The sequence below is a fragment of the Heptranchias perlo genome, chromosome 27 (assembly GCF_035084215.1).
Source record: "Heptranchias perlo isolate sHepPer1 chromosome 27, sHepPer1.hap1, whole genome shotgun sequence".
NCBI classification, from domain to species: Eukaryota; Metazoa; Chordata; class Chondrichthyes; order Hexanchiformes; family Hexanchidae; genus Heptranchias; species Heptranchias perlo.
In genome coordinates this window covers 6,994,711-7,018,547 of record NC_090351.1, presented here as the reverse complement: position 1 = coordinate 7,018,547, position 23,837 = coordinate 6,994,711, and the positions used below count along the sequence as shown (strand labels likewise).

Here is a 23,837-nt window from a genome sequence, read left to right as displayed (position 1 = left end):
TCAATCTCAGATTTAAAGTTAACATTTGACCTAGCATAAACTGCCGTTTGCCGAAGGACGTTCCAAACTTCTACCACCCTTTGCTGTCGAAGCGTTTCCGAACTTCACTCCTGCAAGTCCTGGCTCCAATTATTAGGCTCTGCCTCCTAGTCCTAGTATTCAAGTATCGGAGAGCTCCAAAAACAGGTACAAATGCATCAGAAGCAATAATCCAGCAACTAACTCCTGCATGATCCCTTTAAATAGTGCTGGTGGGGGGGTCCGTCATGCTGTTTACGACCTGTTCAGCTGTGCGAGATTAAGACAGAGCATTGGCTGGCGCGTTGAGTTCCAAAATCGCATCTGTCCCTTTAAATCAGTGTTGCACACTGATCTACCGCATGGGGGAGATGGCTTATCAGGGGAAAGCAGCAAGATCCAAGTTCGTGGCACCATGGGTGGCTCTGCTGCACAGGAGGGGAGGAAGAAGAGTGGCAGGGCTATAGTGATAGGGGATTCAATTGTAAGGGGAACAGATAGGCGTTTCTGCGGCCACAAACGTGACTCCAGGATGGTATGTTGCCACCCTGGTGCTAGGGTCAAGGATGTTGCGGAGCGGCTGCAGGACATTCTGGAGGGGGAGGGGGAGGGTGAACAGCCAGTAGTCGTGGTCCATGTCGGTACCAGCGACATAGGTTTAAAAAAAAGGGATGAGGTCCTGCAAGGTGAATTTAAGGAGTTAGGAGATAAATTAAAAAGCAGGACTTCAAAGGTAGTGATCTTAGGATTACTACCAGTGCCATGTGCTAGTGAGTATAGAAACAGAATAGACTGGATGAATGCGTGGCTGTAGGGATGGTGTAGGAGGGAGGGATTTAGATTCCTGGGACATTGGGACCGGTTCTGGGGAAGGTGGGACCTGTACAAGCGGGACGGGTTACACCCGAGCAGGACCGGGACCAACGTCCTCGCTGGAGTGTTTGCTAGTGCTGTTGGGGAAGGTTTAAACTAGAGTGGCAGGGGGATGGGAATCTGTGCGGGAAGGGAGTAAAGTTGAGAGCAGCAAGAGAGGGGATGACCCAGGGGAAATTTACAATACAAATAGTACAAACAATTGTTCAAGAACAAGTGAAAGGGAAAAGCGTAGAGCAGTGGAAAGAAAGTGTACTTTAGGCACTACAGATAAAGTGAAAACTAGAAGGCGTGAGGCGATTAACCCAGCATCAAAGCTGAAGTTCAGGCTTAGGGTGTGTGGCCCAACTAAGAGTTCTATATACAAATGCACGGAGTATATGGAATAAATTAAATGAACTACAGGTTCAAATTCAAATTGGAGGGTATGACATGATAGCTATTACTGAGACATGGCTGCAGGATGGTCAGGATTGGGAACTAAATATACCGGGTTATAAGGTCTACAGGAGAGATAGGGAAAATGGAAGAGGGGGAGGAGTAACCTTAATGATTAGAGATGAAATCACTTCAATGATAAAGGAGGATATAACGAGAGGTAAGCAGCCAACAGAGACCTTATGGGTTGAATTGAGAAATAGGAAAGGATCTAAGACTATAGTGGGAGTTGTATATAGGAGCCCTGGCAGCAGCTGTGAAGTGCTAGATTGTATAAATGCGGAGATTAGACAAGCGTGTAAGAAAGGCATAGTGGTCTTAATGGGGGACTTTAACCTTCACATAGATTGGGAAAAGCAGACTAGCAATTGTCAGAAAGGTAGTGAATTTCTTGAGTGTGTCCGGGATAGTTTTCTATAGCGGTATGTCCTAGAGGCAACAAGGGGGCAAGCCATACTAGATTTAGTAATGAGTAATGAACCAGATTTAGTTAACAGCTTAACTGTGTGTGAACATCTATCCAATAGCGATCATAACATGATCGAGTTTAATGTAGTGTTGAAAGGAAAAAAGTGAATCAGCTGCTAAGATTCTAGACTTTGGTAAGGCAGACTTCAATGGGATGAGACAGAGACTGTCCACAGTAAACTGGTCAAATCTGTTAATGGGTAAAACGACTGATGATCAGTGGGAAATGTTTAAAGAAACATTTAACGTGATACAGAATCGGTTTATACCCCTGAGGGGCAAGAACTCTACTTGCCAAAAAAACAGCCATGGACAACTAAAGAGGTAAGGGACAGTATAAGACATAAGGAAAGGGCATACAAAAAGGCAAAAAATGGCACAGATCCTGGCGAATGGGAAAGATACAAAGATCAACAAAGGGTCACAAAACAGTATGAGCTAAAAAAGGGAGTATGAAAAGAAACTTGCAAGAGATATCAAAACCAATACAAAGAACTTTTATAGTTATATTAGGAAAAAGGGTGGTCAGTAGCAGTGTTGGCCCCTTAAAAACTGAAAGTGGGGATATTGGTCATTGACAATGGGGAAATGGTGGACATGTTGAACAATTACTTTGCGTCAGTATTTACAGTAGAAAAAGAGGCTAGCCTTTCGGAAATCCCAAGAAAACTAACATTGAATCGGGGACAGGGACTCGATAAAATTAATATAAGTAAATCAACAGTAATGAAGAAAATAATAGCACTAAAGAGTGACAAATCCCCAGGACCAGATGGTTTCCATCCCAGGGTTTTAAAGGAAGTAGGTGAGCAGATTGCAGATGCCCTAACTATAATCTTTCAAAGTTCTCTAGATTCAGGAACTGTCCCTCTGGATTGGAAAATTGCACATGTCACTCTGCTTTTTAAGAAAGGAGAGAGAGGGAAACCGGGGAATTATAGACCAATTAGCCTAACATCTGTTGTGGGGAAAATGCTGGAGTCTATAATTAAGGATAGGGTGACTGAACACCTCGAGAATTTTCAGTTAATCAGAGAGAGCCAGCATGGATTTGTGAAAGGTAGGTCGTGCCTGACAAACCTGATTGAATTTTTTTCAAGAGGTGACTAAAGTAGTGGACAGGGGACTGTCAATGGATGTTATTTATATGGACTTCCAGAAGGCATTTGATAAAGTCCCACATAAGAGACTGTTAGCTAAGATAGAAGCCCATGGAATCGAGGGAAAAGTACGGACTTGGTTAGGAAGTTGGCTGAGCGAAAGGCGACAGAGAGTAGGGATAATGGGTAAGTACTCAAATTAGCAGGATGTGACTAGTGGAGTCCCGCAGGGATCTGTCTTGGGGCCTCAATTATTCACAATATTTATTAACGACTTAGATGAAGGCATAGAAAGTTTCATATCTAAGTTTGCCGATGACACAAAGATTGGTGGCATTGTAAGCAGTGTAGATGAAAACATAAAATTACAAAGCGATGTTGATAGATTAAGTGAATGGGCAAAACTGTGGCAAATGGAATTCAATGTAGACAAATGTGAGGTCATCCACTTTGGATCAAAAAAGGATAGAACAGGGTACTTTCTAAATGGTAAAGAGTTAAAAACAGTGGATGTCCAAAGGGACTTAGGGGTTTAGGTACTTAGATCATTGAAGTGTCATGAACAGGTGCAGAAAATAATCAAGAAGGCTAATGGAATGCTGGCCTTTATATCTAGAGGACTAGAGTACAAGGGAGCAGAATTTTTGCTGCAGCTATGCAAAACCCTGGTTAGACCGCACCTGGAGTACTGTGAGCAGTTCTGGGCACCGCACCTTCGGAAGGACATATTGGCCTTGGAGGCAGTGCGCAGCATAAGTTTACTATAATGATACCCGGACTTCAAGGGTTAAGTTACGAGGAGAGATTACACAAATTGGGGTTGTATTCTCTAGAGCTTCGAAGGTTAAGGGGTGATCTGATCGAAGTTTACAAGATATTAAGGGAGAACAGATAGGGTGGATAGAGAGAAACTATTTCCGCTGGTTGGGGATTCTAGGACTAGGGGGCACAGTCTAAAAATTAGAGCCAGATCTTTCAGGACTTAGATTAGAAAACGTTTCTACACACAAAGGGTGGTAGAAATTTGGAACACTCTTCCGCAAACGGCAATTGATACAAGCTCAATTGCTAAATTTAAATATGAGATAGATAGCTTTTTGCCAACCAAATGTATTAAGGGATATGGGCCAAAGGCAGGTATATGGAGTTAGATCACAGATCAGCCATGATCTTATCAAGTGGCGGAGCAGGCACGAGGGGCTGAATGGCCTACCTCCTGTTCCTATGTTCCTATATTCTGCCAGCTTTACATGCTGCTGGCGCTCGTTATCCGCAGGTGCGCAAATGCCTTTACCAAGTTGGCGTCCGTGCTAGTCAGGCTAGAAGCGTGTGCGTGCTTTCCGGACGCCATGTTAGGTACTTAGGAGACCACATAGCGCCTTCAAAATAGGCGCTACTGGCCCAATTTAGCCCATTGTATTATTGTACCTGGCCCCGGCGCAGTGTTGCTGTACCTGGCCCCGGCGCAGTAGTGGGGATGTGGAGGAGACTGCAAGAAGGGTATAACTATAATCATGGGTGACTTTTTAATCTACATATAGATTGGTCAAACCAAATTAGCAATAATACTGTGGGTGAGGAATTCCTGGAGTGTGTACGTGATGGTTTTCTAGACCAATACGTTGAGGAACCTACTGGAGAACAGGCGATCCTAGACTGGGTATTGTGCAATGAGAAAGGATTAATTAACAATCTTGTTGTGCGGGGTCCATTCGGGAAGAGCGACCATAACATGATAGAATTCCTCATTTAAGATGGAGAGTGAAGTAGTTGAATCCGAAACTAGGGTCCTGAATCTAAATAAAGGAAATTACGAAAGTATGAGGTGCGAGTTGGCTATGATCGATTGGAGAACTTTACTAAAAGGGATGATGGTGGTTAGGCACTGGCTAATATTTAAAGAATGTATGCAGGAATTGCAACAATTATTCATTCCTGTCTGGCGCAAAAATAAAACAGGAAAGGTGGCTCAACCGTGGCTTACAAAAGAAATTAGGGATAGTATTAGATCCAAAGAGGAGACATATAAAATTTCCAGAAAAAGCGGCAAGCCTTAGGATTGGGATCAGTTTAGAATCCAGCAAAGGAGGACAAAGAGATTGATTAAGAGGGGAAAAATAGAGTCTGAGAGTAAACTAGCAGGGAACATAAAAACTGATTGTAAAAGCTTCTATAAATGTGTCAAGAGAAAAAGATTAGTGAAGACAAATGTAGGTCCCTTACAGTCAGAAATGAGGGAAATTATAATGGGGAACAAAGAAATGGCAGAACAATTAAACACATACTTTGGTTCTGTCTTCACAAAGGAGGACACAAATAACCTCCCAGAAATGTTAGGGAACCAAGGGTCAAGTGAGAGGGAGGAACTGAAGGAAACCAGTATTCGTAAAAAAAAAAGTGCTAGGGTAATTAATGGGGCTAAAGGCTGACAAATCCCCAGGGCCTGATAATCTACGTCCCAGAGTACTAAAGGAAGTGGCCCTGGAAATAGTGGATGCATTGGTGATCATCTTCCAAAATTCTATAGACTCTGGAACAGTTCCTACAGATTGGAGGGTGGCAAATGTAACCCCACTATTTAAAAAAGGAGGGAGAGAAAAAACAAGGAATTACAGACCAGTTAGCCTAACATCAGTAGTGGGGAAAATGCTAAAGTCTATTATAAAGGATGCGATAACAGAACACTTGGAGGGCATTAACGGGATTGGACAAAGTCAGCATGGGTTTATGAAAGGGAAATCATGCTTAACAAATCTACTGGAGTTTTTTGAGGCTGTAACTAGTAGAATAGATAGGGGAGAACCAGTGGATGTGGTGTATTTGGATTTTTAGAAGGCTTTTGATGAGGTTCCACACAAGAGGTTTGTGTGCAAAATTAAAGCACATGGGATTGAGGGGAATATGCTGGCATGGATTGAGAATTGGTTGACAGAGAGGAAACAGAGAGTAGGAATAAATGGGTCTTTTTCCGGGTGGCAGGCAGTGACCAGTGGGGTACCGCAGAGATCAGTGCTTGGGCCCCAGCTAGTCACAATATATATCAATGATTTGGATGAGGGAACTAAATGTAACATTTCCAAGTTTGCAGACGACACAAAGCTGGGGTGGAATGTGAGCTATGAGGAGGATGCAAAGAGGCTCCAATGTGATTTAGACAAGTTGGATGAGTGGGCAAGAACATGGCAGATGCAGTATAATGTGGACAAATGTGAGGTTATCCACTTTGGTTGTAAAAACAGAAAGGCAGATTATTATCTGAATGGTGATAGATTGGGAAAAGAGGAGGTGCTATGAGACCTGGGTGTCCTGTACACCAGTCCTGAAAGTGAGCATTCAGGTGCAGCAAGCAGTTAGGAAGGTGAATGATATGTTGGCCTTCATTGCAAGAGGATTTGAGTACAGGAGCAGGGATGTCTTCCTGCAGTTATACAGGGCCTTGGTGAGACCACATCTGGAGTATTGTGTGCAGTTTTGGTCTCCTTATCTGAGGAAGGATGTCCTTGCCATGGAGGGAGTGCAACAAAGGTTTACCAGACTGATTCCTGGGATGGCAGGACTGACGTATGAGGAGAGATTGGGTCAGCAAGGCCTATATTCACTAGAGTTTAGAAGATTGAGAGGTGATCTCAATGAAACATATAAAATTCTAACTTGACTAGACAGACTAGATGCAGGGAGGATGTTCCCGATGGCTGGGGAGTCCAGAACCAGGGGTCACAGTCTCAGGGTATGACATTTAGGACCGAGATGAGGAGAAATTTCTTCACTCGGGGTGGTGAACCTGTGAAATTCTCTCCCACAGAATGCAGTGGAGGCCAAGTCATTAGATGAATTCAAGAAGGAGATAGATATATTTCTTAATGCTAAAGGGATCAAGGGATGTGGGTAAAAAGCGGGAACAGGGTACTGAGTTAGACGATCAGCCATGATTATTTTGAATGGCGGAGCAGGACCGAAGGGCCGAATGGCCTACTCCTGCTGCGATTTTCTATGTTTCTATGTGGCTGTACCTGGCCCCGGTGCATTGCGTGGCTGTACCTGGCCCCGGTATCACTCTGCTCCTTTCATTTCCAATTTAATGCCTCTTCTTGCTGAGCTATTTGATAAAGGTGATTCTCCAGCCTCGATTGAAAAAGTAAAGTGATCAGTACCTTCAAATTTGGCCTCACCCCTCTCACCCCTCTCTTCCAAAGCTACGTGTGTTGATGTGAAATGACATGAAGGCACACAAGGGTCACTAAAGGGAAATGGCCCTTTGTCGCTCGGAGGATAGTTGAGTAAATCGTTTGAATATTACTGTCTGAAAAGAAAACAAACATTGAGAAGCCTTCGAACCGTTCAGTGTTGGAGCTGGTCACAGCTAACATCTGCTCAGGAACCAGCAGCAGTGTTGTGGGAAAAGCGTGTCCTCTCTCCCACAGGCACACCAGGAGATCAGGAGCTCACTCGCTGCTGGTAGAGTAGACGGCTCTTTTTCTATGGCCTCTCGTCTCTCCTGAAGGCAGTGACTCCTTGCTGATCGACAGTTTCATGGCTGCTGGCAGTATTCTGATACCTCAGCCAAGAGGCCGTCCTTCATGGGTGATCATAGATGGGGACTATTGACAGTCCATTTGAGCAGAGGGTATCACAATTCTGTCCTTGGTCAAAGGACACATATGGAGACGCATACGCACGCGGAGGCACGCGGAGGCACACGTGGGCAGGCAGAGACAAGCGGGCGCGCGCACAAGCACACCGAAGCAGAACAAGATTCAGGGTCGTCAATACCAATTGCTTTCCCAATGGAGAACAGACACCTCCACACACACACCAGGATATTCTGGACTCAGCGGTGTGTTGTTTGTTTGAGTGTGAGAGTTCTCTGTGGCAGTGATAGAGTTGAGCCCTGAGAGACCGGGTTTGAGAACATTGCCACTGCCAATTGCCCATCGTTTGGCCTCCCATTCACCGTGATACTTCTGCAGCTGTTGATTTGCTGAACCACTCCCTCATCTCCACCTGCCATACCCTCATCCCCAGGGAAAACTTCACTGTCTCTCATCCTGCTCACTCCTCCGGTACGACCCCATCTTTGGTCACTCAACTCCAGGGGTACGTTAGTGTGTTGGTTATGGTACTGGACTAGCAATTCAGAGGTTGGGAGTTCAAATCCCACCATGGCAAGCTGTTAAATTGAATTCAATAATTCTGGCAATTTGTGGCCTAGAATCAAAAAAAATGACCGTGAAGCTGTCGGATTCCTGTAAAAACCCAACTGGTTCACTAAAGCCCTACAGGTAAAGGAATCTGCCACCCCTCCCATTCTGGCCTACATGTGATTCCAGTTCCACATTACGTAGTTGACTCTTAATGCTCTAAATTCGTCTAGCAAGACTCTGTTATACAAACAATTGCTGTGAAGCAGAAGACTCACAAACATCAACTCATTAGATTGAGTTACATAGAGTCTACAGCACAGGAACAGACTGTTCGGCCCATCTAGTCTATGACTGCATTTATGCTCCACATGGGCCTCCTCCCTCCCTAATTGCTCCCTCCCTACTTCATCTACCCCTATCAGCATATCCTTCTGTTCCTTTCTCTTTTGTGTCCCCTTAAATGCATCTATGCTATTTGCCTCAACTACTTGTGTTAGCGAGTTCCACATTCTAACCACTCTCTGGGTAAAGATATTTCTCCTGAATTCCCTATTGGATTTATTAGTGACAATCTTATATTGATGGACCTCTAGTTTTGGTCTCCCCCATAAGTAGAAACATTTTCTCTACGTCGACCCTATAAAACCCTTTCATTATCTTAAAGACCTCGATCAGGTTACTTCTTAGTCTTCTCTTTTCTAGAGAAAACAGTTCCAGCCTGTTTAGTCTTTCCTGATAAGTATTTCCTTTCAGTTCCGGTATCATCCTTGTGAATCTTTTTTTGCACCTTCTCCAGTGTCTCTATACCCTTTTTATAAAATGGAGACCAGACTGTTCACAATACTCCAAGTGTGGTTTAATCAAGGTTCGATACAAGTTTAATGTAACTTCTCTGCTTTTCAATTCTTTCTCTTTAGAAATGAACCCCATTGCTTGGTTTGCCTTTTTTATGGCCTTATTAACCTGCGTCGCTACTTTTAGTGATTTGTGTATCTGTAACCCTAGATCCCTTTGCTCCTCAACCCTATTTAGACTCTTATTATCTAAACAGTATGTGGCCTCCTTATTCTTACTACCAAAATGCAGCACCTCACACTTATCTATAATCAAATTCATTTGCTAATTACATGCCCATTCTGCAAGTTTATTAATGTCGTCTTGCATTTTGACGCATTCTTCCTTTGTATTAACTACACCCAATTTGGTGTCGTCCTCAAATTTTGAAATTGTACTTCCAATTCCCGAGTCCAAATCGTTGATGTAAATTGTGAACAACAGTGGTCCCACCTTTTGCTAGTCTGAGTAGCTACCCTTAACCCCTATTCTCTGTTTTCTGTTTTGTAGCCAGCTTATCATCCATTCTGCTACCTGTCCCCTGACTCCACATGCTCTGACCTTAGTCATGAGTCTACTATGCTTTACTTTATTGAACGCCTTTTGAAAATCCAAATATATTTCATCTACTGCATTACCCTTGTCTACTTTTTTTGTTACTTCAAAGAATTCAATAAGGTTGGTCAAGCATGACTTTCCCTTCTGAAATCTGTGCTGACTCATTTTTGTTTTCTAGATGTTTTTCTAAAAGTCAGCTCATTCTAAAACATCTAGGTATAAGCAATAATGTGACCTTTCCAGCATCACTCACATCTCAAGAATAAATAACACATGAACATACCTAGTGCAAAACTAACATAACCATCCACTGCCGAATCTGGCTCAGCCATATCGAGCACTACGAAGCCTCAACCTCCTCTGCTGAAAGCACCCACTAGTATAGCATCATCTTGGAGAACAAAGGTAACCCCCTGGCTTCTTTATTACCAGCTATCTCCTTAAACCCCTCTCCCCTGCCCCCTGGCCCCTCACATCAAATAAGAAGTGTGAGGTGGAGTAACTCGCAGCGGGGCCTGTTCACCCAACACCCCTGTGCTCATTAACCTAAATTGGTTCCCGGTCCGCTAACGCCTTAAATTTAAAATTCTCATCCTTGTATTCAAATTCCTCCATGGCCTCGCCCCCCCCCAATCTCTATAACCTCTTCCAACTCTACAATCCTCCAAGAACTCTGCGTTCTTCCAATTCTGGCCTCTTGTTCATTTCCTTTGCCCCACCATTGGCGGCCATGCCTTCAGCTGCCTAGGCCCTAAGATCTGGAATTCCCTCCCTAAATCTCTACACCTCTCTCCTCCTTTAAGACGCTCCTTAAAACCTACCTGTTTGACCAAACTTGTGGTGACCTGTCCTAATGTCTTCTTCTTTGGCTTGGTGTCAGTATTTGTTTGATTATGCTCCCGGGACGTTTTGCTACGTTAAAAGTGCTATATAAATGCATGGGGATGAACGTGTTGTCACCTTGCAGATCTGTGCCCATCTCTCCCACAACATCTGGTTTGAATGTCTCCACTCAGGTTTCCCCTCTCAAAGCAACAAAATGGCCCTAACCAAGGTCATAAATTCTCTGGCTGTGACCATGGTGCAATGTCCCTCTGCAACCTTTATTACATATGTCCTTGCCAACCTCCTCCAATGCATCCCCTCCATCCAGCCTTGGATGGCTACGTTAGTTACACACTAGGTATGTTCATGTGCAACTGCCTTTGCTTGGATCCACTCTTATCTAGCCGATCGGAGCTAGAGCATCTCCAGCAATGACTCCTCTTCCCACATCTGCGATCCCCTGCAGAGTCCTCCAAGAATCTATACTTGGCCCCATCCTCATTCTCACCTACATGCTGCCCCTTAGTGACAGCATTGAATGGTTACAGCACAGAAGGAGGCCATTCGGCCCATTGCACCTGTGTTGGCTCTCTGCAAGAGCAATCCACCTAGTCCAACTCCAACCGCCACCATTTTCCCCATAGCCCTGCAGATTTTTTTCCTTTCAAGTACTTATCCACTTCCCTCTTGAAAGCCACAATTGAATCTGCCTCCACCACCCACTCAGGCAGTGCATTCCATTCCAGATCATAACCACTTGCTGCATAAAAAAGTTTTTCCTCATGCCATCTTTGGTTCTTTTGCAAATTACCTTAAATCTGTGTCCTCTGATTCTCAACCCTTCTGCCAGTGGGAACAGTTTCTCTCTATCTATTCTATCTAGACCCTTCATGATTTTGCACACCTATCAAATCTCCTTTCAACCTTCTCTGCTCTAAGGAGAACAACCCCAGCTTCTCCAGTCTATCCACGTAACTGAAGTTCCTCATCCCTGGAACCATTCGAGTAAATCTTTTCTGCACCCTTTCTAAGGCCTTCACATCCTTCCTAAAGTGTGGTGCCCAGAACTGGACACAATACTCCAGTTGTGGCCGGACCAGTGTTTTATAAAGGTTCATCATAACCTCCTTGCTTTTGTACTCTATGCCTCTATTGATAAAGCCCAGGATCCCGTATGCTTTTTTAACCACTTTCTCAACCTGTCCTGCCACCTTCAGCGATTTGTGTACATTTACCTCCAGGTCTCTCTGTTCCTGCACCTCCTTTAGAATTGTGCCCTTTAGTTTATATTGCCTATCCTCGTTCTTCCTACCAAAATGTATCACTTCGCACTTCTGTGTTAAATTACATCTGCCACAAGTCCGCCCATTCCACCAGCCTATCTATATCCTCTTGAAGTCTATTACTATCCTCCTCACTGTTCACTACACTTCCAGGTTTGTGTCATCTGCAAATTTTGAAATTGTGCCCGCACATCCAAGTCCAAGTCATTAATATATATCAAGAAAAGCAGTGGTCCCAGCACCGACGCCTGGGGAGAACACCATTGTACACCTCCCTCCAGTCCAAATAACAACCGTTCACCACTACTCTGTTTCCTGTCACTTAGCCAATTCTGTATCCATGCTGCCACAGTCCCTTTTATTCCATTGGCTTCAACTTTGCTGACAAGCCTATTATGTGGCACTTTATCAAACGCCTTTTGGAAGTCCATATACACCAAATCAACCGCATTGTCCTCATCAACCCTTTCTGTTACCTCATCAAAAAACTCAATCAAATTAGTTAAACACGATTTGCCTTCAACAAATCCATGCTGGTTTTCCTTAATTAATCCACACTTGTCCAAGTGACTGTTAATTTTGTCCTGGATTATCATTTCTAAAAGTTTTCCCATCACTGACGTTAAATGGACTGGCCTGTAGTTGTTGGGTTACACCCTTGTTTTTTGAACAAGGGTGTAACATTTGCAATTCTCCAGTCCTCTGGCACCACCCCCGCATCTAAGGATGATTGGAAGATTATGGTCAGTGCCTCTGCAATTTCCACCCTTACTTCCCTCAGCAACCTAGGATGCATCCCATCCGGTCCGGGTGACTTATCTACTTTAAGTACAGCTAGCCTTCCTAGTACCTTCTCTTTATCAATTTTTTAGCCCATTCAGTATCTCAACTACCTTTTCTTTTACTGTGACTTTGGCAGCATCTTCTTCCTTGGTAAAGACAGATGCAAAGTACTCATGTAGTACCTCAGCCATGCCCTCTGCCTCCATGCGTAGGTCTCCTTTTGGTCCCTAATCAACCCCACCCTTCCTCTTACTACCTGTTTACTATTTATATGCCTATAGAAGACTTTTGGATTCCCTTTTATGTTAGTTGCCAGTTTATTCTCATACTCTCTCTTTGCCCCTCTTATTTCTTTTTTCACTTCCCCTCTGATCTTTCTATATTCTGCCTGGTTCTCACTTGTATATATCAACTTGACATCTGTCATACGCCCCCTTTTTCTGCTTCATCTTACTCTCTATCTCTTTTGTCATCCAGGGAGCTCTAGCATTGGTTGTCCTACCTTTCTCCCACTGGGAATGTACCTAGACTGTACCCAAACCATCTGCCTATTAAAGGCTGCCCATTGTTCGATTACAGTTTTGCCTGCTAATCTTTGATTCCAATTTACCCGGGCCAGATCCATTCTCAACCCACTGAAATTGGCCCTCCTCCAATTAAGTATTTTTTCTCTAGATTGCTCCTTATCCTTTCCATACCTAATCTAAACCTTATGATACTATGATCACTGTTCCCTAAATACTCCCCCACTGACACTTGTTCCACTTGGCCTGCCTCATTCCCCAGAACCAAGTCCAGCAATGCCTCCTTCCTCGTTGGGCCGTAAACGTACTGATCAAGAAAGTTCTCCTGAACACACTTCAGAAATCACTCCACATCTTTGCCCTTTACACTATTACTATCCTAGTCTATATTAGAATAGTTGAAGTCGCCCATTATCACTACTCTATGGCTCTTGCACCTCTCTGTAATTTCCCTGCAAATTTGCTCCTCTATATCCTTCCCACTAGTTGGTGGCCTATAGAATACACCCAGTAGTGTAACGGCACCTCTTGTTTCTTAACTTTAACCAAATAGATTCTGTCCTTGACCCCTCCACGACATCCTCTCTCTCCAGCACTGCAATATTCTCCTTAATCAATACTGCCACCACCCCCCCCTCCTTTCTTTCCCACCCTATCTTTCCTGAACACTTTGTATCCTGGAATATTTAGTACCCAATCCTGCCCTTTTTTGAGCCAGGTCTCAGTTATCGCCACATATTCTCATGTGGCTATTTGCGCCTGCAGCTCACCAACCTTGTTTACCATGCTTCGTGCGTTTACACACATGCACTGTAAACCCATCTTAAACCTCCTTGTATTCTCCCTTAGTCTGATCCCACCTAATACCGTACTATTTCTTACTCTGGTGCTATCTGTCTCTCCCAATCCTTCGTACTGCTCGTTTCTCCTTTCCAATGCTACATTCTGGTGCCCACCCCCCTGATAAATTAGTTTAAACCCTCCTGCACAGTACTAGTGAACCTCCCCGCGAGGGCATTGGTCCCAGCTCTGTTGAGGTGCACCCTTTCCGGCCTGTACAGGTACAGGTCCCACCTTCCCCAGAACTGGTCCCAATGCCCCAGGAATCTAAAGCCCTCCCTCCTGCACCATCTCTCCAGCCACGCATTCATCTGCTCTATCCTCCTATTTCTATACTCACTAGCACAAGGTACCAGGAGTAATCCGGAGATTACTACCTTTTGAGGTCCTGCTTATTACTCTTTCCTAGCTCCCTAAAATCTGCCTGCAGGACCTCATCCCTCTTTCTTCCTATGTTGTTGGTACCAATATGGACCACGACTTCTGGCTGTTCATCCTCCCCCTCCAGAATGTTCTGCAGCTGCTCAGTGATTTCCTGGACCCTGGCACCAGGGAGGCGACGTACCATTTTGGACTCACGTCTGCGGCCACAGAAACGACTGTCTGTTCCCCTAACTAATGAATCCCCTTTCACGATTGCTCTCCTGATCTTCCCTCCGCCCCACCGTACAGCTGAGCCACCCATTGGCTCTGGTCTTGGCTCTGGCTGCACTCCCCAGAGGAACCATCACCCGGTATTGAATACCGGTTAGAGAGTGAGATGCACTCAAGGGACTCCTGCACTACATGCCTGGTCCTCCTGGTCTGTCTGGCGGTCACCCAGTCTCTCTCTGCCTGCACTCTCTTAAGCTGCAGGGTGACTACCTCCTGAAACATGCTGTCCATGTAGCTCTCAGCCTTGCAGTTGCACTGCCGTGACGCCAGCTGTTGCTCAAGCTCCAAAACCCAGAGCTCGAGCTCCTCCCGCTGACGACACTTCCTGCACCTCTGGTTGTCAAGCACACGGGAAGCGTCCTGGAGTTCTCACATGGCACAAGATGTGCAGCTTCCACATGTGTGCTGATGACACCCAGCTCTACCTCGCCACTATCTCACTCCAGTCCCACATGGCCTTGCCCTTCCTCATTTCTGTAACGCCCACCCCCCCCCCAACCCAACTGCATAATCCCCCTCCCCCACCAACCAAACTCTCTGTCTCTGTGACTTTAGTCTCTTGCATATCCACCACTCCCTTCACCCCACCATTGGCGACCAAACCTTCAGCAGCCTCGGCCCCTTCGCCCTGGGATACCCTCCCTAAACCTTTCTGCCTCTCCACCACCCTCTCCTCCTTTTAAGGCCCTCCTTAAAACCCACTTCTTTGACCAGACTTTTGGTCACCCTTCCTCAACTCTCCTCCTTTGGCTCGATGCCCATTTTTCCTTGCACCTCTATGTTAAAGGGGGCTACGTAAACGCAAGTTGTTTGTTGTGATGTGCTTGCTGAGAGGTGTTTCAGTTTAACATAAAAGTGACTGGAACTTCAAAAATGCCTTAATAATTCAAAGAGTTCTTTCAGCCTCCTACATTCCTCAAAAGCTTCACATTTTACATTTGATGAGGCCTCTTCGATTTTTTTTTAAGTGCTGACACTTTCGCTTTGGTATTTTCCCTCAATACTCTTGCACCCCTACATCTATTGTACCAGTAAAATGGTGACCATCCACTCCATACTGTCCATCCAGTACTATAAGTACTCCAGTCCTGATCTGACATTTCTAGAGCTTCTGTGTATGATTTGGAAAGTTTTGTGTGGCGCAGGGAGCTTGATGCGGTCATTGGAATTGCCAGCTTGGATACTGCTGACTGTCATGTGAATAACTATCATTTCTTGGCATCCACATTCCCACTCCGCTGCCAAGTAGTAGTCCCTTTTGACACTTGCCTGCCAATTTTTGCCTCTTGCTGTTACGCCTCCCAGTCAACAGAGTGACTAATCAGATTTTAATATAGTCATGTGTTTTCTTTTGGCAGGGTCAGGAACATTGTGAAGAAAATCGAAAACGCCCTGAGCCAGAACTCTTGTAGTTCTACAAGCAAAGGTCTCTGGAAGAACAAGTGCCCTCTGACCAAGAACTTGGACAAGGTTAAATTCTCTGGAGCCTCAGGGGTGGAAGCCCTGCCACCAGCTGTAAAGATAGAGCACTCTGCGCAAGTTGGTTCAAATGGAACAGGCCTAAATGACACACAGCTGCCCAGACCCACAGCTCTGGGGTGGGGGAAAGTCACTCAAAATGGACCTGTTGTAAAGAAAGTATTGCAGAAAATGCACTCAGCGGATAATGCTCCCAACCTCGGAGATCGAGTCAGCTCCCGGCACCATGCCATAAACATTAAACAAAAGATTTCACAATGGGAGGGGAAAACGAACACTGTATCCAGCACGGACAAACTGAAGCCCACAGAAGGGGCTTTACCACCAGAGTGTGGGAGCACGTTCGTTACAAAGGCAAAGGCTGAGAGCCCGGTTGGTAGCAATAAGCGAGGCCTAGTGAAAGCTAAAAGCCTTGGCCTAGATTTCAGGGAAGGATGGAACGCAAATGACCAAAAGGTAAAAAGTACTGTTGAGAAAAATGGGAGAGAACCTAACTCGAGAGGGTTGGGTTCTGTGTTCCCTCAGATTAAGAAGATGGAGAATTTGGTCAAGAGCACCTCAGATGCTGGAAAGCTACTACCTCCAGGGAATTTTTATACATCCCAGAACTTCTGGAAGAAGATGGAAGACATTCCTCAAGATAAGAATGCAATATGTGCTTCAGAACTGAAAAGGAAACGAGAGAGCACCAGTTCATCTGAAAAGGATTTGGATTCGAGAAACTTCGATAGCAGAGAGACAGCCATTAGAAACCCAGAGAATGTGTACACAGATTCGGAGGAAACCAATGAATCACGTAGAATTAATCCTGTGCCTAAACCCCGCCGGACCTTTAAGTATGCTGTGGACAAAAATTCCACTGACTCTTCGCCTCAAGGAAAGGAGATACCTACAAAAGGAAACATTCACTCACCTCCCCCACTGCCAACTAACCCACCTCCTTCAGTAACGCGACTGGGGATTGAAACGCAATTAATGAGGACAAACAGGTATGCCAACCTCCATCCATTTTAGGGTCTATTATCTTTGGAAGATTGATGGTTTTGAGATTGCTATTACTACAGATTAGAAATGTGTGGAAAAATCAATGATCAGGCTAAGAAGTTGGGATCTGTATCGTAGCTTCTAACTGATTAACATGAACTGTATTAATGGTAATATACTTTCAACATGAAAACAAGCACTGAATTGTCATTTTAGTCTGTGGGGCCTGTTCATTGTGATGATGTTTATTGTTGCTAAATGCACATTTGACCCAGATGTTGTACACGTTTTAACAGTAATTAACTGATATTGAGCGTTGGGATATTCCTCTCGTTGTTGATACACACTCTCTCTCTCTATATAGATATAGATATATAGGTACTACAAACGCCTCAGCTTCAAATGTGCTGTCCTGCATCCCCTTCCCTGCACAGTGAAGACTCATCATTTTGTTTCCTACTCTAACTCACTTTTCCCCCAAGTCCTCCAAACCATGGATTGCCTTTCCTTCCTCCTACAATCTCAAGGCTTTTAAAACCCAAACTTGGTGTCGCCTAATCACAGCTTCTTGATTTATCTCATCACCTTAGACTCTTCAGCCATGGTGCACTGCACGATTGATCTGATCTTTTACCTTGATTTCTCAATTTTAAAAATGAGTTCATTTAAGCCAACTGTATTGTAACGACGCAGTGTTTTAAACACCATGAGAAAATGAGTGTCCCCCACACCAAGGAGGGCATTGACCAGGATGAGTCTTCCGAAGACAGTGTAAAAAATGTAACTCAAAGATTGCACCGTGCACTCCATCTTGTGAATGAGATGATCAAATGGTTGACACAACAAGTCTGTTTTACTTCACTAATTTGGGGAAGACCCATCCCAGTTTCCTGGAATCCTGATGGATGGGATATTCCAAAAGAATATGCGAGATGCACATTATAGGATTCTTGTGTCCACAGGGAGTCTGATTTTAAATTTCCAAAACCAACTTGCTTCTTACCCCATTTTACTGCTCTCTATTGCAGCTTTCATCATTCATTGCCGTCACGTGTTTTCCGTTACCTAGGGGTGCTCCACTGTGACCCTACAGTTCAAGGTATCCCTTCTCTGCTGCCCCCAGGAGCTGAGATACTTCACTTGGCTGCTGGAGGTTGGCAGGTTCAAGTGTCGACTTCCATTTGGATGTGAAACCTGCAGTCACCACAATGTGTACTGGGCACCCTGACCGTTATGATAAAGGGTCCTGATGCCATGACACAGGGTCTAGATCCGTGCCCATCTTTCCAGCAACTCCATGTTCTCCATGTTTGAACCTCTCCTATCTGGTTTCCATCCCTTCCACAGCACTGAAACGACCCTTATCAAAGTCACAAACAACATCCTCTGTGACTGTGACCGTGGTGCACTTTGCTTGCTCATCTTTCTGCAGGCTTTGACACGGTTGACCACACCATCCTCCTCCAATGCCTCTCCTCCATTGTCCAGCTGAGTGGGACTGCCCTCGCCCGGTTCCACTCTTATCCATCCAGTTGTAGCCAGAGAATCACCTGTAATGGCTTCTCTTCCCGCCCCCGCACTGTTACCTCTGGCATCCCCAAAGGATCTATCCTTGGCCCCTCCTATTCCTCATCTACATGCTGCCCCTCAGCGATATCATTGGAAGACGTGATGTCAGGTTCCACATGTACGCTGACAACACCCACCTCTACCTCCCCATCACCTCTCTCAATCACTGTACTGCCTCTATATCAGACTGCTTGTGCGACATTCAGTATTTGATTAGCCGTAATTTCCTGCAATTATTCATTGGGAAGACCGAAGTCATTGTCTTCGGTCCCTGCCGACAAACTCCCTTCCCTGGCCAACTCCCCCATCAGTTCAATGGATGAAATGCACCAAGTGAAAACGAAAGAAAGGACTTGCATTTATAGAGTGCATTTCACATCCTCATGACATCCCAAAGTACTTTACAGCCAATTAAGTCCTTTTGAAGTGTAGTCACTACACTGAAGTGTAGGAAACGTAACAGCCAAATTATGCACAGCAAGGTCCCATAAACGGCAATGTGATGATGACCAGATCATCTGTTTCTTTTTTTTTAGCAATGTTGGTTGAGGGATAAATATTGGCCTAGTCACTGGAGAGAACTCCCCTGCTCTTCTTTGAAATAGTGTCATGGGATCTTTTACGTCCACCTGAGAGGGCAAGACGGGCCTCGGTTTAACATCTCATCCGAAAGACGGCACCTTTGACAGTGCAGCACTCCCTCAGTACTGCACTGGAGTGTTAGCCTAGATTTTTGTGCTCAAATCTCTGAAGTGGGACTTGAACCCATAACGTTCTGACTTAGAGGCGAGAGAAACATAGAAACAGAAGTAGGCCATTCAGACCCTCGAGCCTGTTCCGCCATTCAATTAGATCATGGCTGATCTGTATCTCAACTCCATTTACCCGCCTTGGTTCCATAACCCTTAATACCTCCACCTAACAACAATCTATTAATCTCAGTTTTGAAATTTTCGATTGGCCCCCCAGTTTCAACAGCTTTTTGGGGGGGTGCTACCCACTGAGTCACAGCTGGCACCAGTGAGGAAGTACGTGAGCGGGGGCCATCCCAAGTTCAGTCTATGATTGATTGGTGCTGAATTATTTATATCATCTGGGACGGTGGTGAGGGTGCTACAGTTGGCCTCAGTACTCCCGAGCTGGTGAGGGTGGGAGGGAAAGCCAGCCCGGGTTCCCCTTGCTGATGACTATCCAGTTAGCCGTGCTAAGTGGGTGTCGGGTGAGGGCAGGATCAGGATCCCTGATTGAGTGCCGTATTGACGCTCACACAGATGGACAATGCCAGTTTGAGGTCAGTGTCAGAGGCTGCCAGGGTCCAGAGGGTTTTATTCCAACATGAATCAGCAGGAGAGGAAGGAAGAATTTTTTTAAAATGAAGCAACAAGGGATCCATTTTTCATCGAGCTCTGTGGGCAGTTGATGTGGGGGATGTTCTTTCTGTGTAACTGACCTTGCGCTCCAAACTCAGTAGAATCAGCACTTACAGCTTATCTTTGGTGAATAGGTCCCTTACTTGTTAGACCAAGTAATTGCTCGTATGCGTTTCTCACGCCCCTTCCACAGTTTTGGGGCTTGACCATCTCCTTGACGGGGACATTTGCCGGACTATCGGAGAGGAAAGAATGAGTAAAATGCATGTGCTTCGTCCAAATCTATTTGGCGCTTTAAGCGAGCCATTGCCATATTTGGTAAAGCGACAAGAAGTGAATAATTCTGGGCAACATGCAGCAATTGTTCAATAAAACAGAGAGCTTTATCACAGAGGTGGCAACTGCTGGGTAACCATTAACTGAGTGAAATTCCTCTTTTGACAAGAATCAGAAGAATGCCTGTGTTTCCCCGAGTTAACTCGCCCCTAATGAGAATGTGGGAAAAGTGCAGTGATTCCTGGGAACGGGATTAGCAGACCATTAATTACCGGGGTTGGGGGGGATACCCCTAGCATGCTCCAGTTTGTTTTGGTTGAGGAGTTCTCACCCGACCCTCGTTGAGAGCAGCTGGTGGCAGAAGTCAGTCATTCATCTTAAACTAAAGAAGAAAGAAAAACTTGCATTTATATAGCACCTTTCATGACCTCAGAACATCCCAAAGCGCTTTACAGCCAATTAAGTAATTTTTGAAGTGTAGTCTCTGTTGTAATGTAGGAAATGCAGCGTCCAGTTTGTGCACAGCAAGGTCCCACAAACAGCAATGTAATAGTGACCAGATGATCTGTTCTATTGATGTCGGTTGAGGGAAAAATGTTGCCCAAGACACCAGGGAGAACTCCGCTGCTCTTCTTTGAAATAGTGCCTTTTACGCCCACCTGAGAGGGCAGACGGGGCGTCAGTTTAATGTCTCATCCGAAAGACGGGACCATCGACAGTGCAGCACTCCCTCGGTACTGGCACTGAAGTGTCAGCCTATTTTTTTTGATCAAGTCTCTGTGGAGTGGTTGGTAGATGAAAGGCCCCACAAGTGTCCAAGGAGATTGTGATATAATAGGATTGATTTACTGGAGTGCAGCGAGTGAGAGCAGCAGGCGCACCACCTAGGCAGACAGCAGGAGATTTCCACCCGTTACTCTGGATTTCTCTTTCCTTCTTCAGGCCCTGTTGTGATAGGTTAAAATAATCAGCTATCTAAAGGAGGGGTGGAACTGTCCAGATGAGATAAATGACTGGCAGCCCATGACTTCACTCCGTCACACTTCAGGCTATGTATAAAAACCACAGCGAGCATTCTTGAAGTTCAGTAGCAAAAGAAAGCCAGGCACTGGTCTGTGATTGACCTCAGGATAGGCCTAGCAATCAGCCTATAATTGACCTGAAGACTTGCTTAACGGGCAACCTATAATTGACCTCAGTATGTGCCTTGAATGGCCATTCGACCTTAAAGGGCCAGGTTAAACATGGAAGTTAAGTTCGACCTGAGCAGCAGAATAATACAGTGTAAGTCCCATTGTACCGGGCCCCCGTCCTGATCAAACAGCACATCCATTGAGTGACTATGGGCGATGCCACAGATGAGCTCCTAGATATTGTCTTTATTTTCACCTAGTTTTACTTTTCCACATTGTATGGACATTTTTGCATTTCTGTGATAGTGTAACTCAATGGTTCAGTTGTCTAAATGCACCATACACACTAGGGGTGCTGAGATTTATAAACTAAGAAATTCCAGGCTTTGATTGTTGGCCTATGTGGAGTTAGCTGATCTCGGCCTGGGAAATGGCAGAGTTGGTGAATAAAAAGGGAAAACCGGAGATCTGAAAATAAAAACAGAAAATGTCTAAGACACACAGCAGGTCAGTCAGCATCTATCGAGAGAAAAACTGAGTTATGATATTTTGGGTACATAGGAACAGGAGTAGGCCATTCAGCCCCTCGTGCCCACTCCGGCACTCAATAAGATCATGGCTGATCTGTGATCTAACTCCATATACCTGCTTTTGGACCATATCCCTTAATACCCTTGGTTGCCAAAAAGCTATCTATCTCACATTTAAATTTAGCAATTGAGCTACTATCAATTGCTGTTTGCGGAAGAGAGTTCCAAACTTCTACCACCCTTTGTGTGTAGAAATGTTTTCTAATCTCACTCCTGAAAGGTCTGGCTCTAATTTTTAGACTGTGCCCCCTACTCCTAAAATCCCCAACCAGCGGAAATAGTTTCTCTCTATCCACCCTATCTGTTCCCCTTAATATCTTAAACTTCGATCAGATCACCCCTTAACCTTCGAAACTCTGGAGAATACAACCCCAATTTGTGTAATCTCTCCTCGTAACTTAACCCTTGAAGTCTGGGTATCATTCTAGTAAACCTACGCTGCACTCCCTCCAAGGCCAATTTGTCCTTCCGAAGGTGCGGTGCCCAGAACTGCTCACAGTACTCCAGGTGCGGTCTACCCAGGGTTTTGTATAGCTGCAGCATAACTTCTGCCCCTTGTACTCTAGTCCTCTAGATATAAAGGCCAGCATTCCATTTGCCGCCTTGATTATTTTCTGCACCTGTTCATGACACTTCAATGATCTAAGTACCTAAACCCCTAAGTCCCTTTGGACATCCACTGTTTTTAACTTTTTACCATTTAGAAAGTACCCTGTTCTATCCTTTTTTGATCCAAAGTGGATGACCTCACATTTGTCTACATTGAATTCCATTTGCCACAGTTTTGCCCATTCACCTAATCTATCAATATCGCTTTGTAATTTTATGTTTTCATCTACACTGCTTACAATGCCACCAATCTTTGTGTCATCGGCAAATTTAGATATGAGACTTTCCATGCCTTCATCTAAGTCGTTAATAAATATTGTGAATAATTGAGGCCCCAAGACAGATCCCTGCGGGACTCCACTGGTCACATCCTGCCAATGTGAGTACCTACCCATTATCCCTACTCTCTGTCGCCTTTCGCTCAGCCAACTTCCTAACCAAGTCCGTACTTTTCCCTCGATTCCATGGGCTTCTATCTTAGCTAACAGTCTCTTATGTGGGACCTTATCAAATGCCTTCTGGAAGTCCATATAAATAACATCCATTGACACTCCCCTGTCCAGTACTTTAGTCACCTCTTCAAAAAATTCAATCATGTGTGCACCTTTCAACAATTCTGACTTTACTTCCATTGCCTCTGGGCTGTAGAGGAGATAAAATTATTCTGATTGCTATCCACTGACTCCTACTGGAAAGCACAGGGGTGTAGAGGGAGGAGAGAACTGAATGGGGCCCCTCCCCGCCCACTGTTAACCAGTCTGCTCGCACTTTCTGGCTGGGTTCATGTGAAGAATGGACAAGTCTGTCTTTTTCTGTGTGTTTGAGATTTGGGTAACATTCTGGAGGGGGAGGGTGAACAGCCCGAGGTTGTGGTCCATTTTGGTACCAATGACACAGGTAGAAAGAGGGATGAGGTCCTGCAGGAAGATTTTAGGTAGTTAGGAAAGAGAGTAAGAAGCCGGACCTCAAAGGTAGTAATCTCCAGATTACTCCCAGTGCCACGCGTTAGCGAGTATAGAAATAGGAGGATGGAGCAGATGAAAGTGTGGCTGGAGAGATGGTGCAGAAGGGACGGCTTTAGATTCCTGGGACATTGGGACCGGTTCTGGGGGAGGTGGAACCTGTACAAGCCGGACAGGTTCAACTCAACAGGGCCAGGCCCAATATCCTCATGGGGAGGTTTGCGAGTGCTGTTGGGGAAGGTTTAAACTAGCTTGGCAGGGGGGTGGGATCTTGAGCGTAGATTCAGAAGGGAGAGAAGTAGAGCTGGAAATGGAAGGCAGAAAATTAGTAAGTGAGTTTGGAAGGCAGAGGAAACAAAGGTGAGAAACTGGACGACAACAGGAGTTTGGCAATGTTTAATGGTATACACCTCAATGCAAGGAGTATATTGAATAAGGCAGATGAGCTAAGGGCACAGATAGACACGTGGAAGGACGGTATCTTAGCTATTACTGAAACATGGCTTAAACTGGGGCAGGAATGGCA

The 23,837-nt window shown here is 45.0% G+C and overlaps 2 protein-coding genes across 5 annotated transcripts in view; both read left to right on the top strand.

Moving 5' to 3' along the window:
* tmem9 (transmembrane protein 9) overlaps window positions 1–23,837 on the top strand; it is a 571,911-nt gene that overhangs the window by 171,679 nt on the left and 376,395 nt on the right. The window lies entirely within an intron of this gene.
* The window catches only part of LOC137344364 (DENN domain-containing protein 2C-like), a 168,717-nt gene that overhangs the window by 70,663 nt on the left and 74,217 nt on the right, over window positions 1–23,837 (top strand). For all 3 annotated transcript variants that reach the window (XR_010968335.1, XM_068007257.1, XM_068007258.1), the window contains exon 3: window positions 15,698–16,807. Coding sequence is in view for 2 of the 3 variants with exons in the window: in XM_068007257.1 (XP_067863358.1) it covers window positions 15,698–16,807 (1,110 nt within the window). In the remaining variant the exon portion in view is untranslated. The remainder of the gene's footprint in view (window positions 1–15,697; window positions 16,808–23,837) is intronic.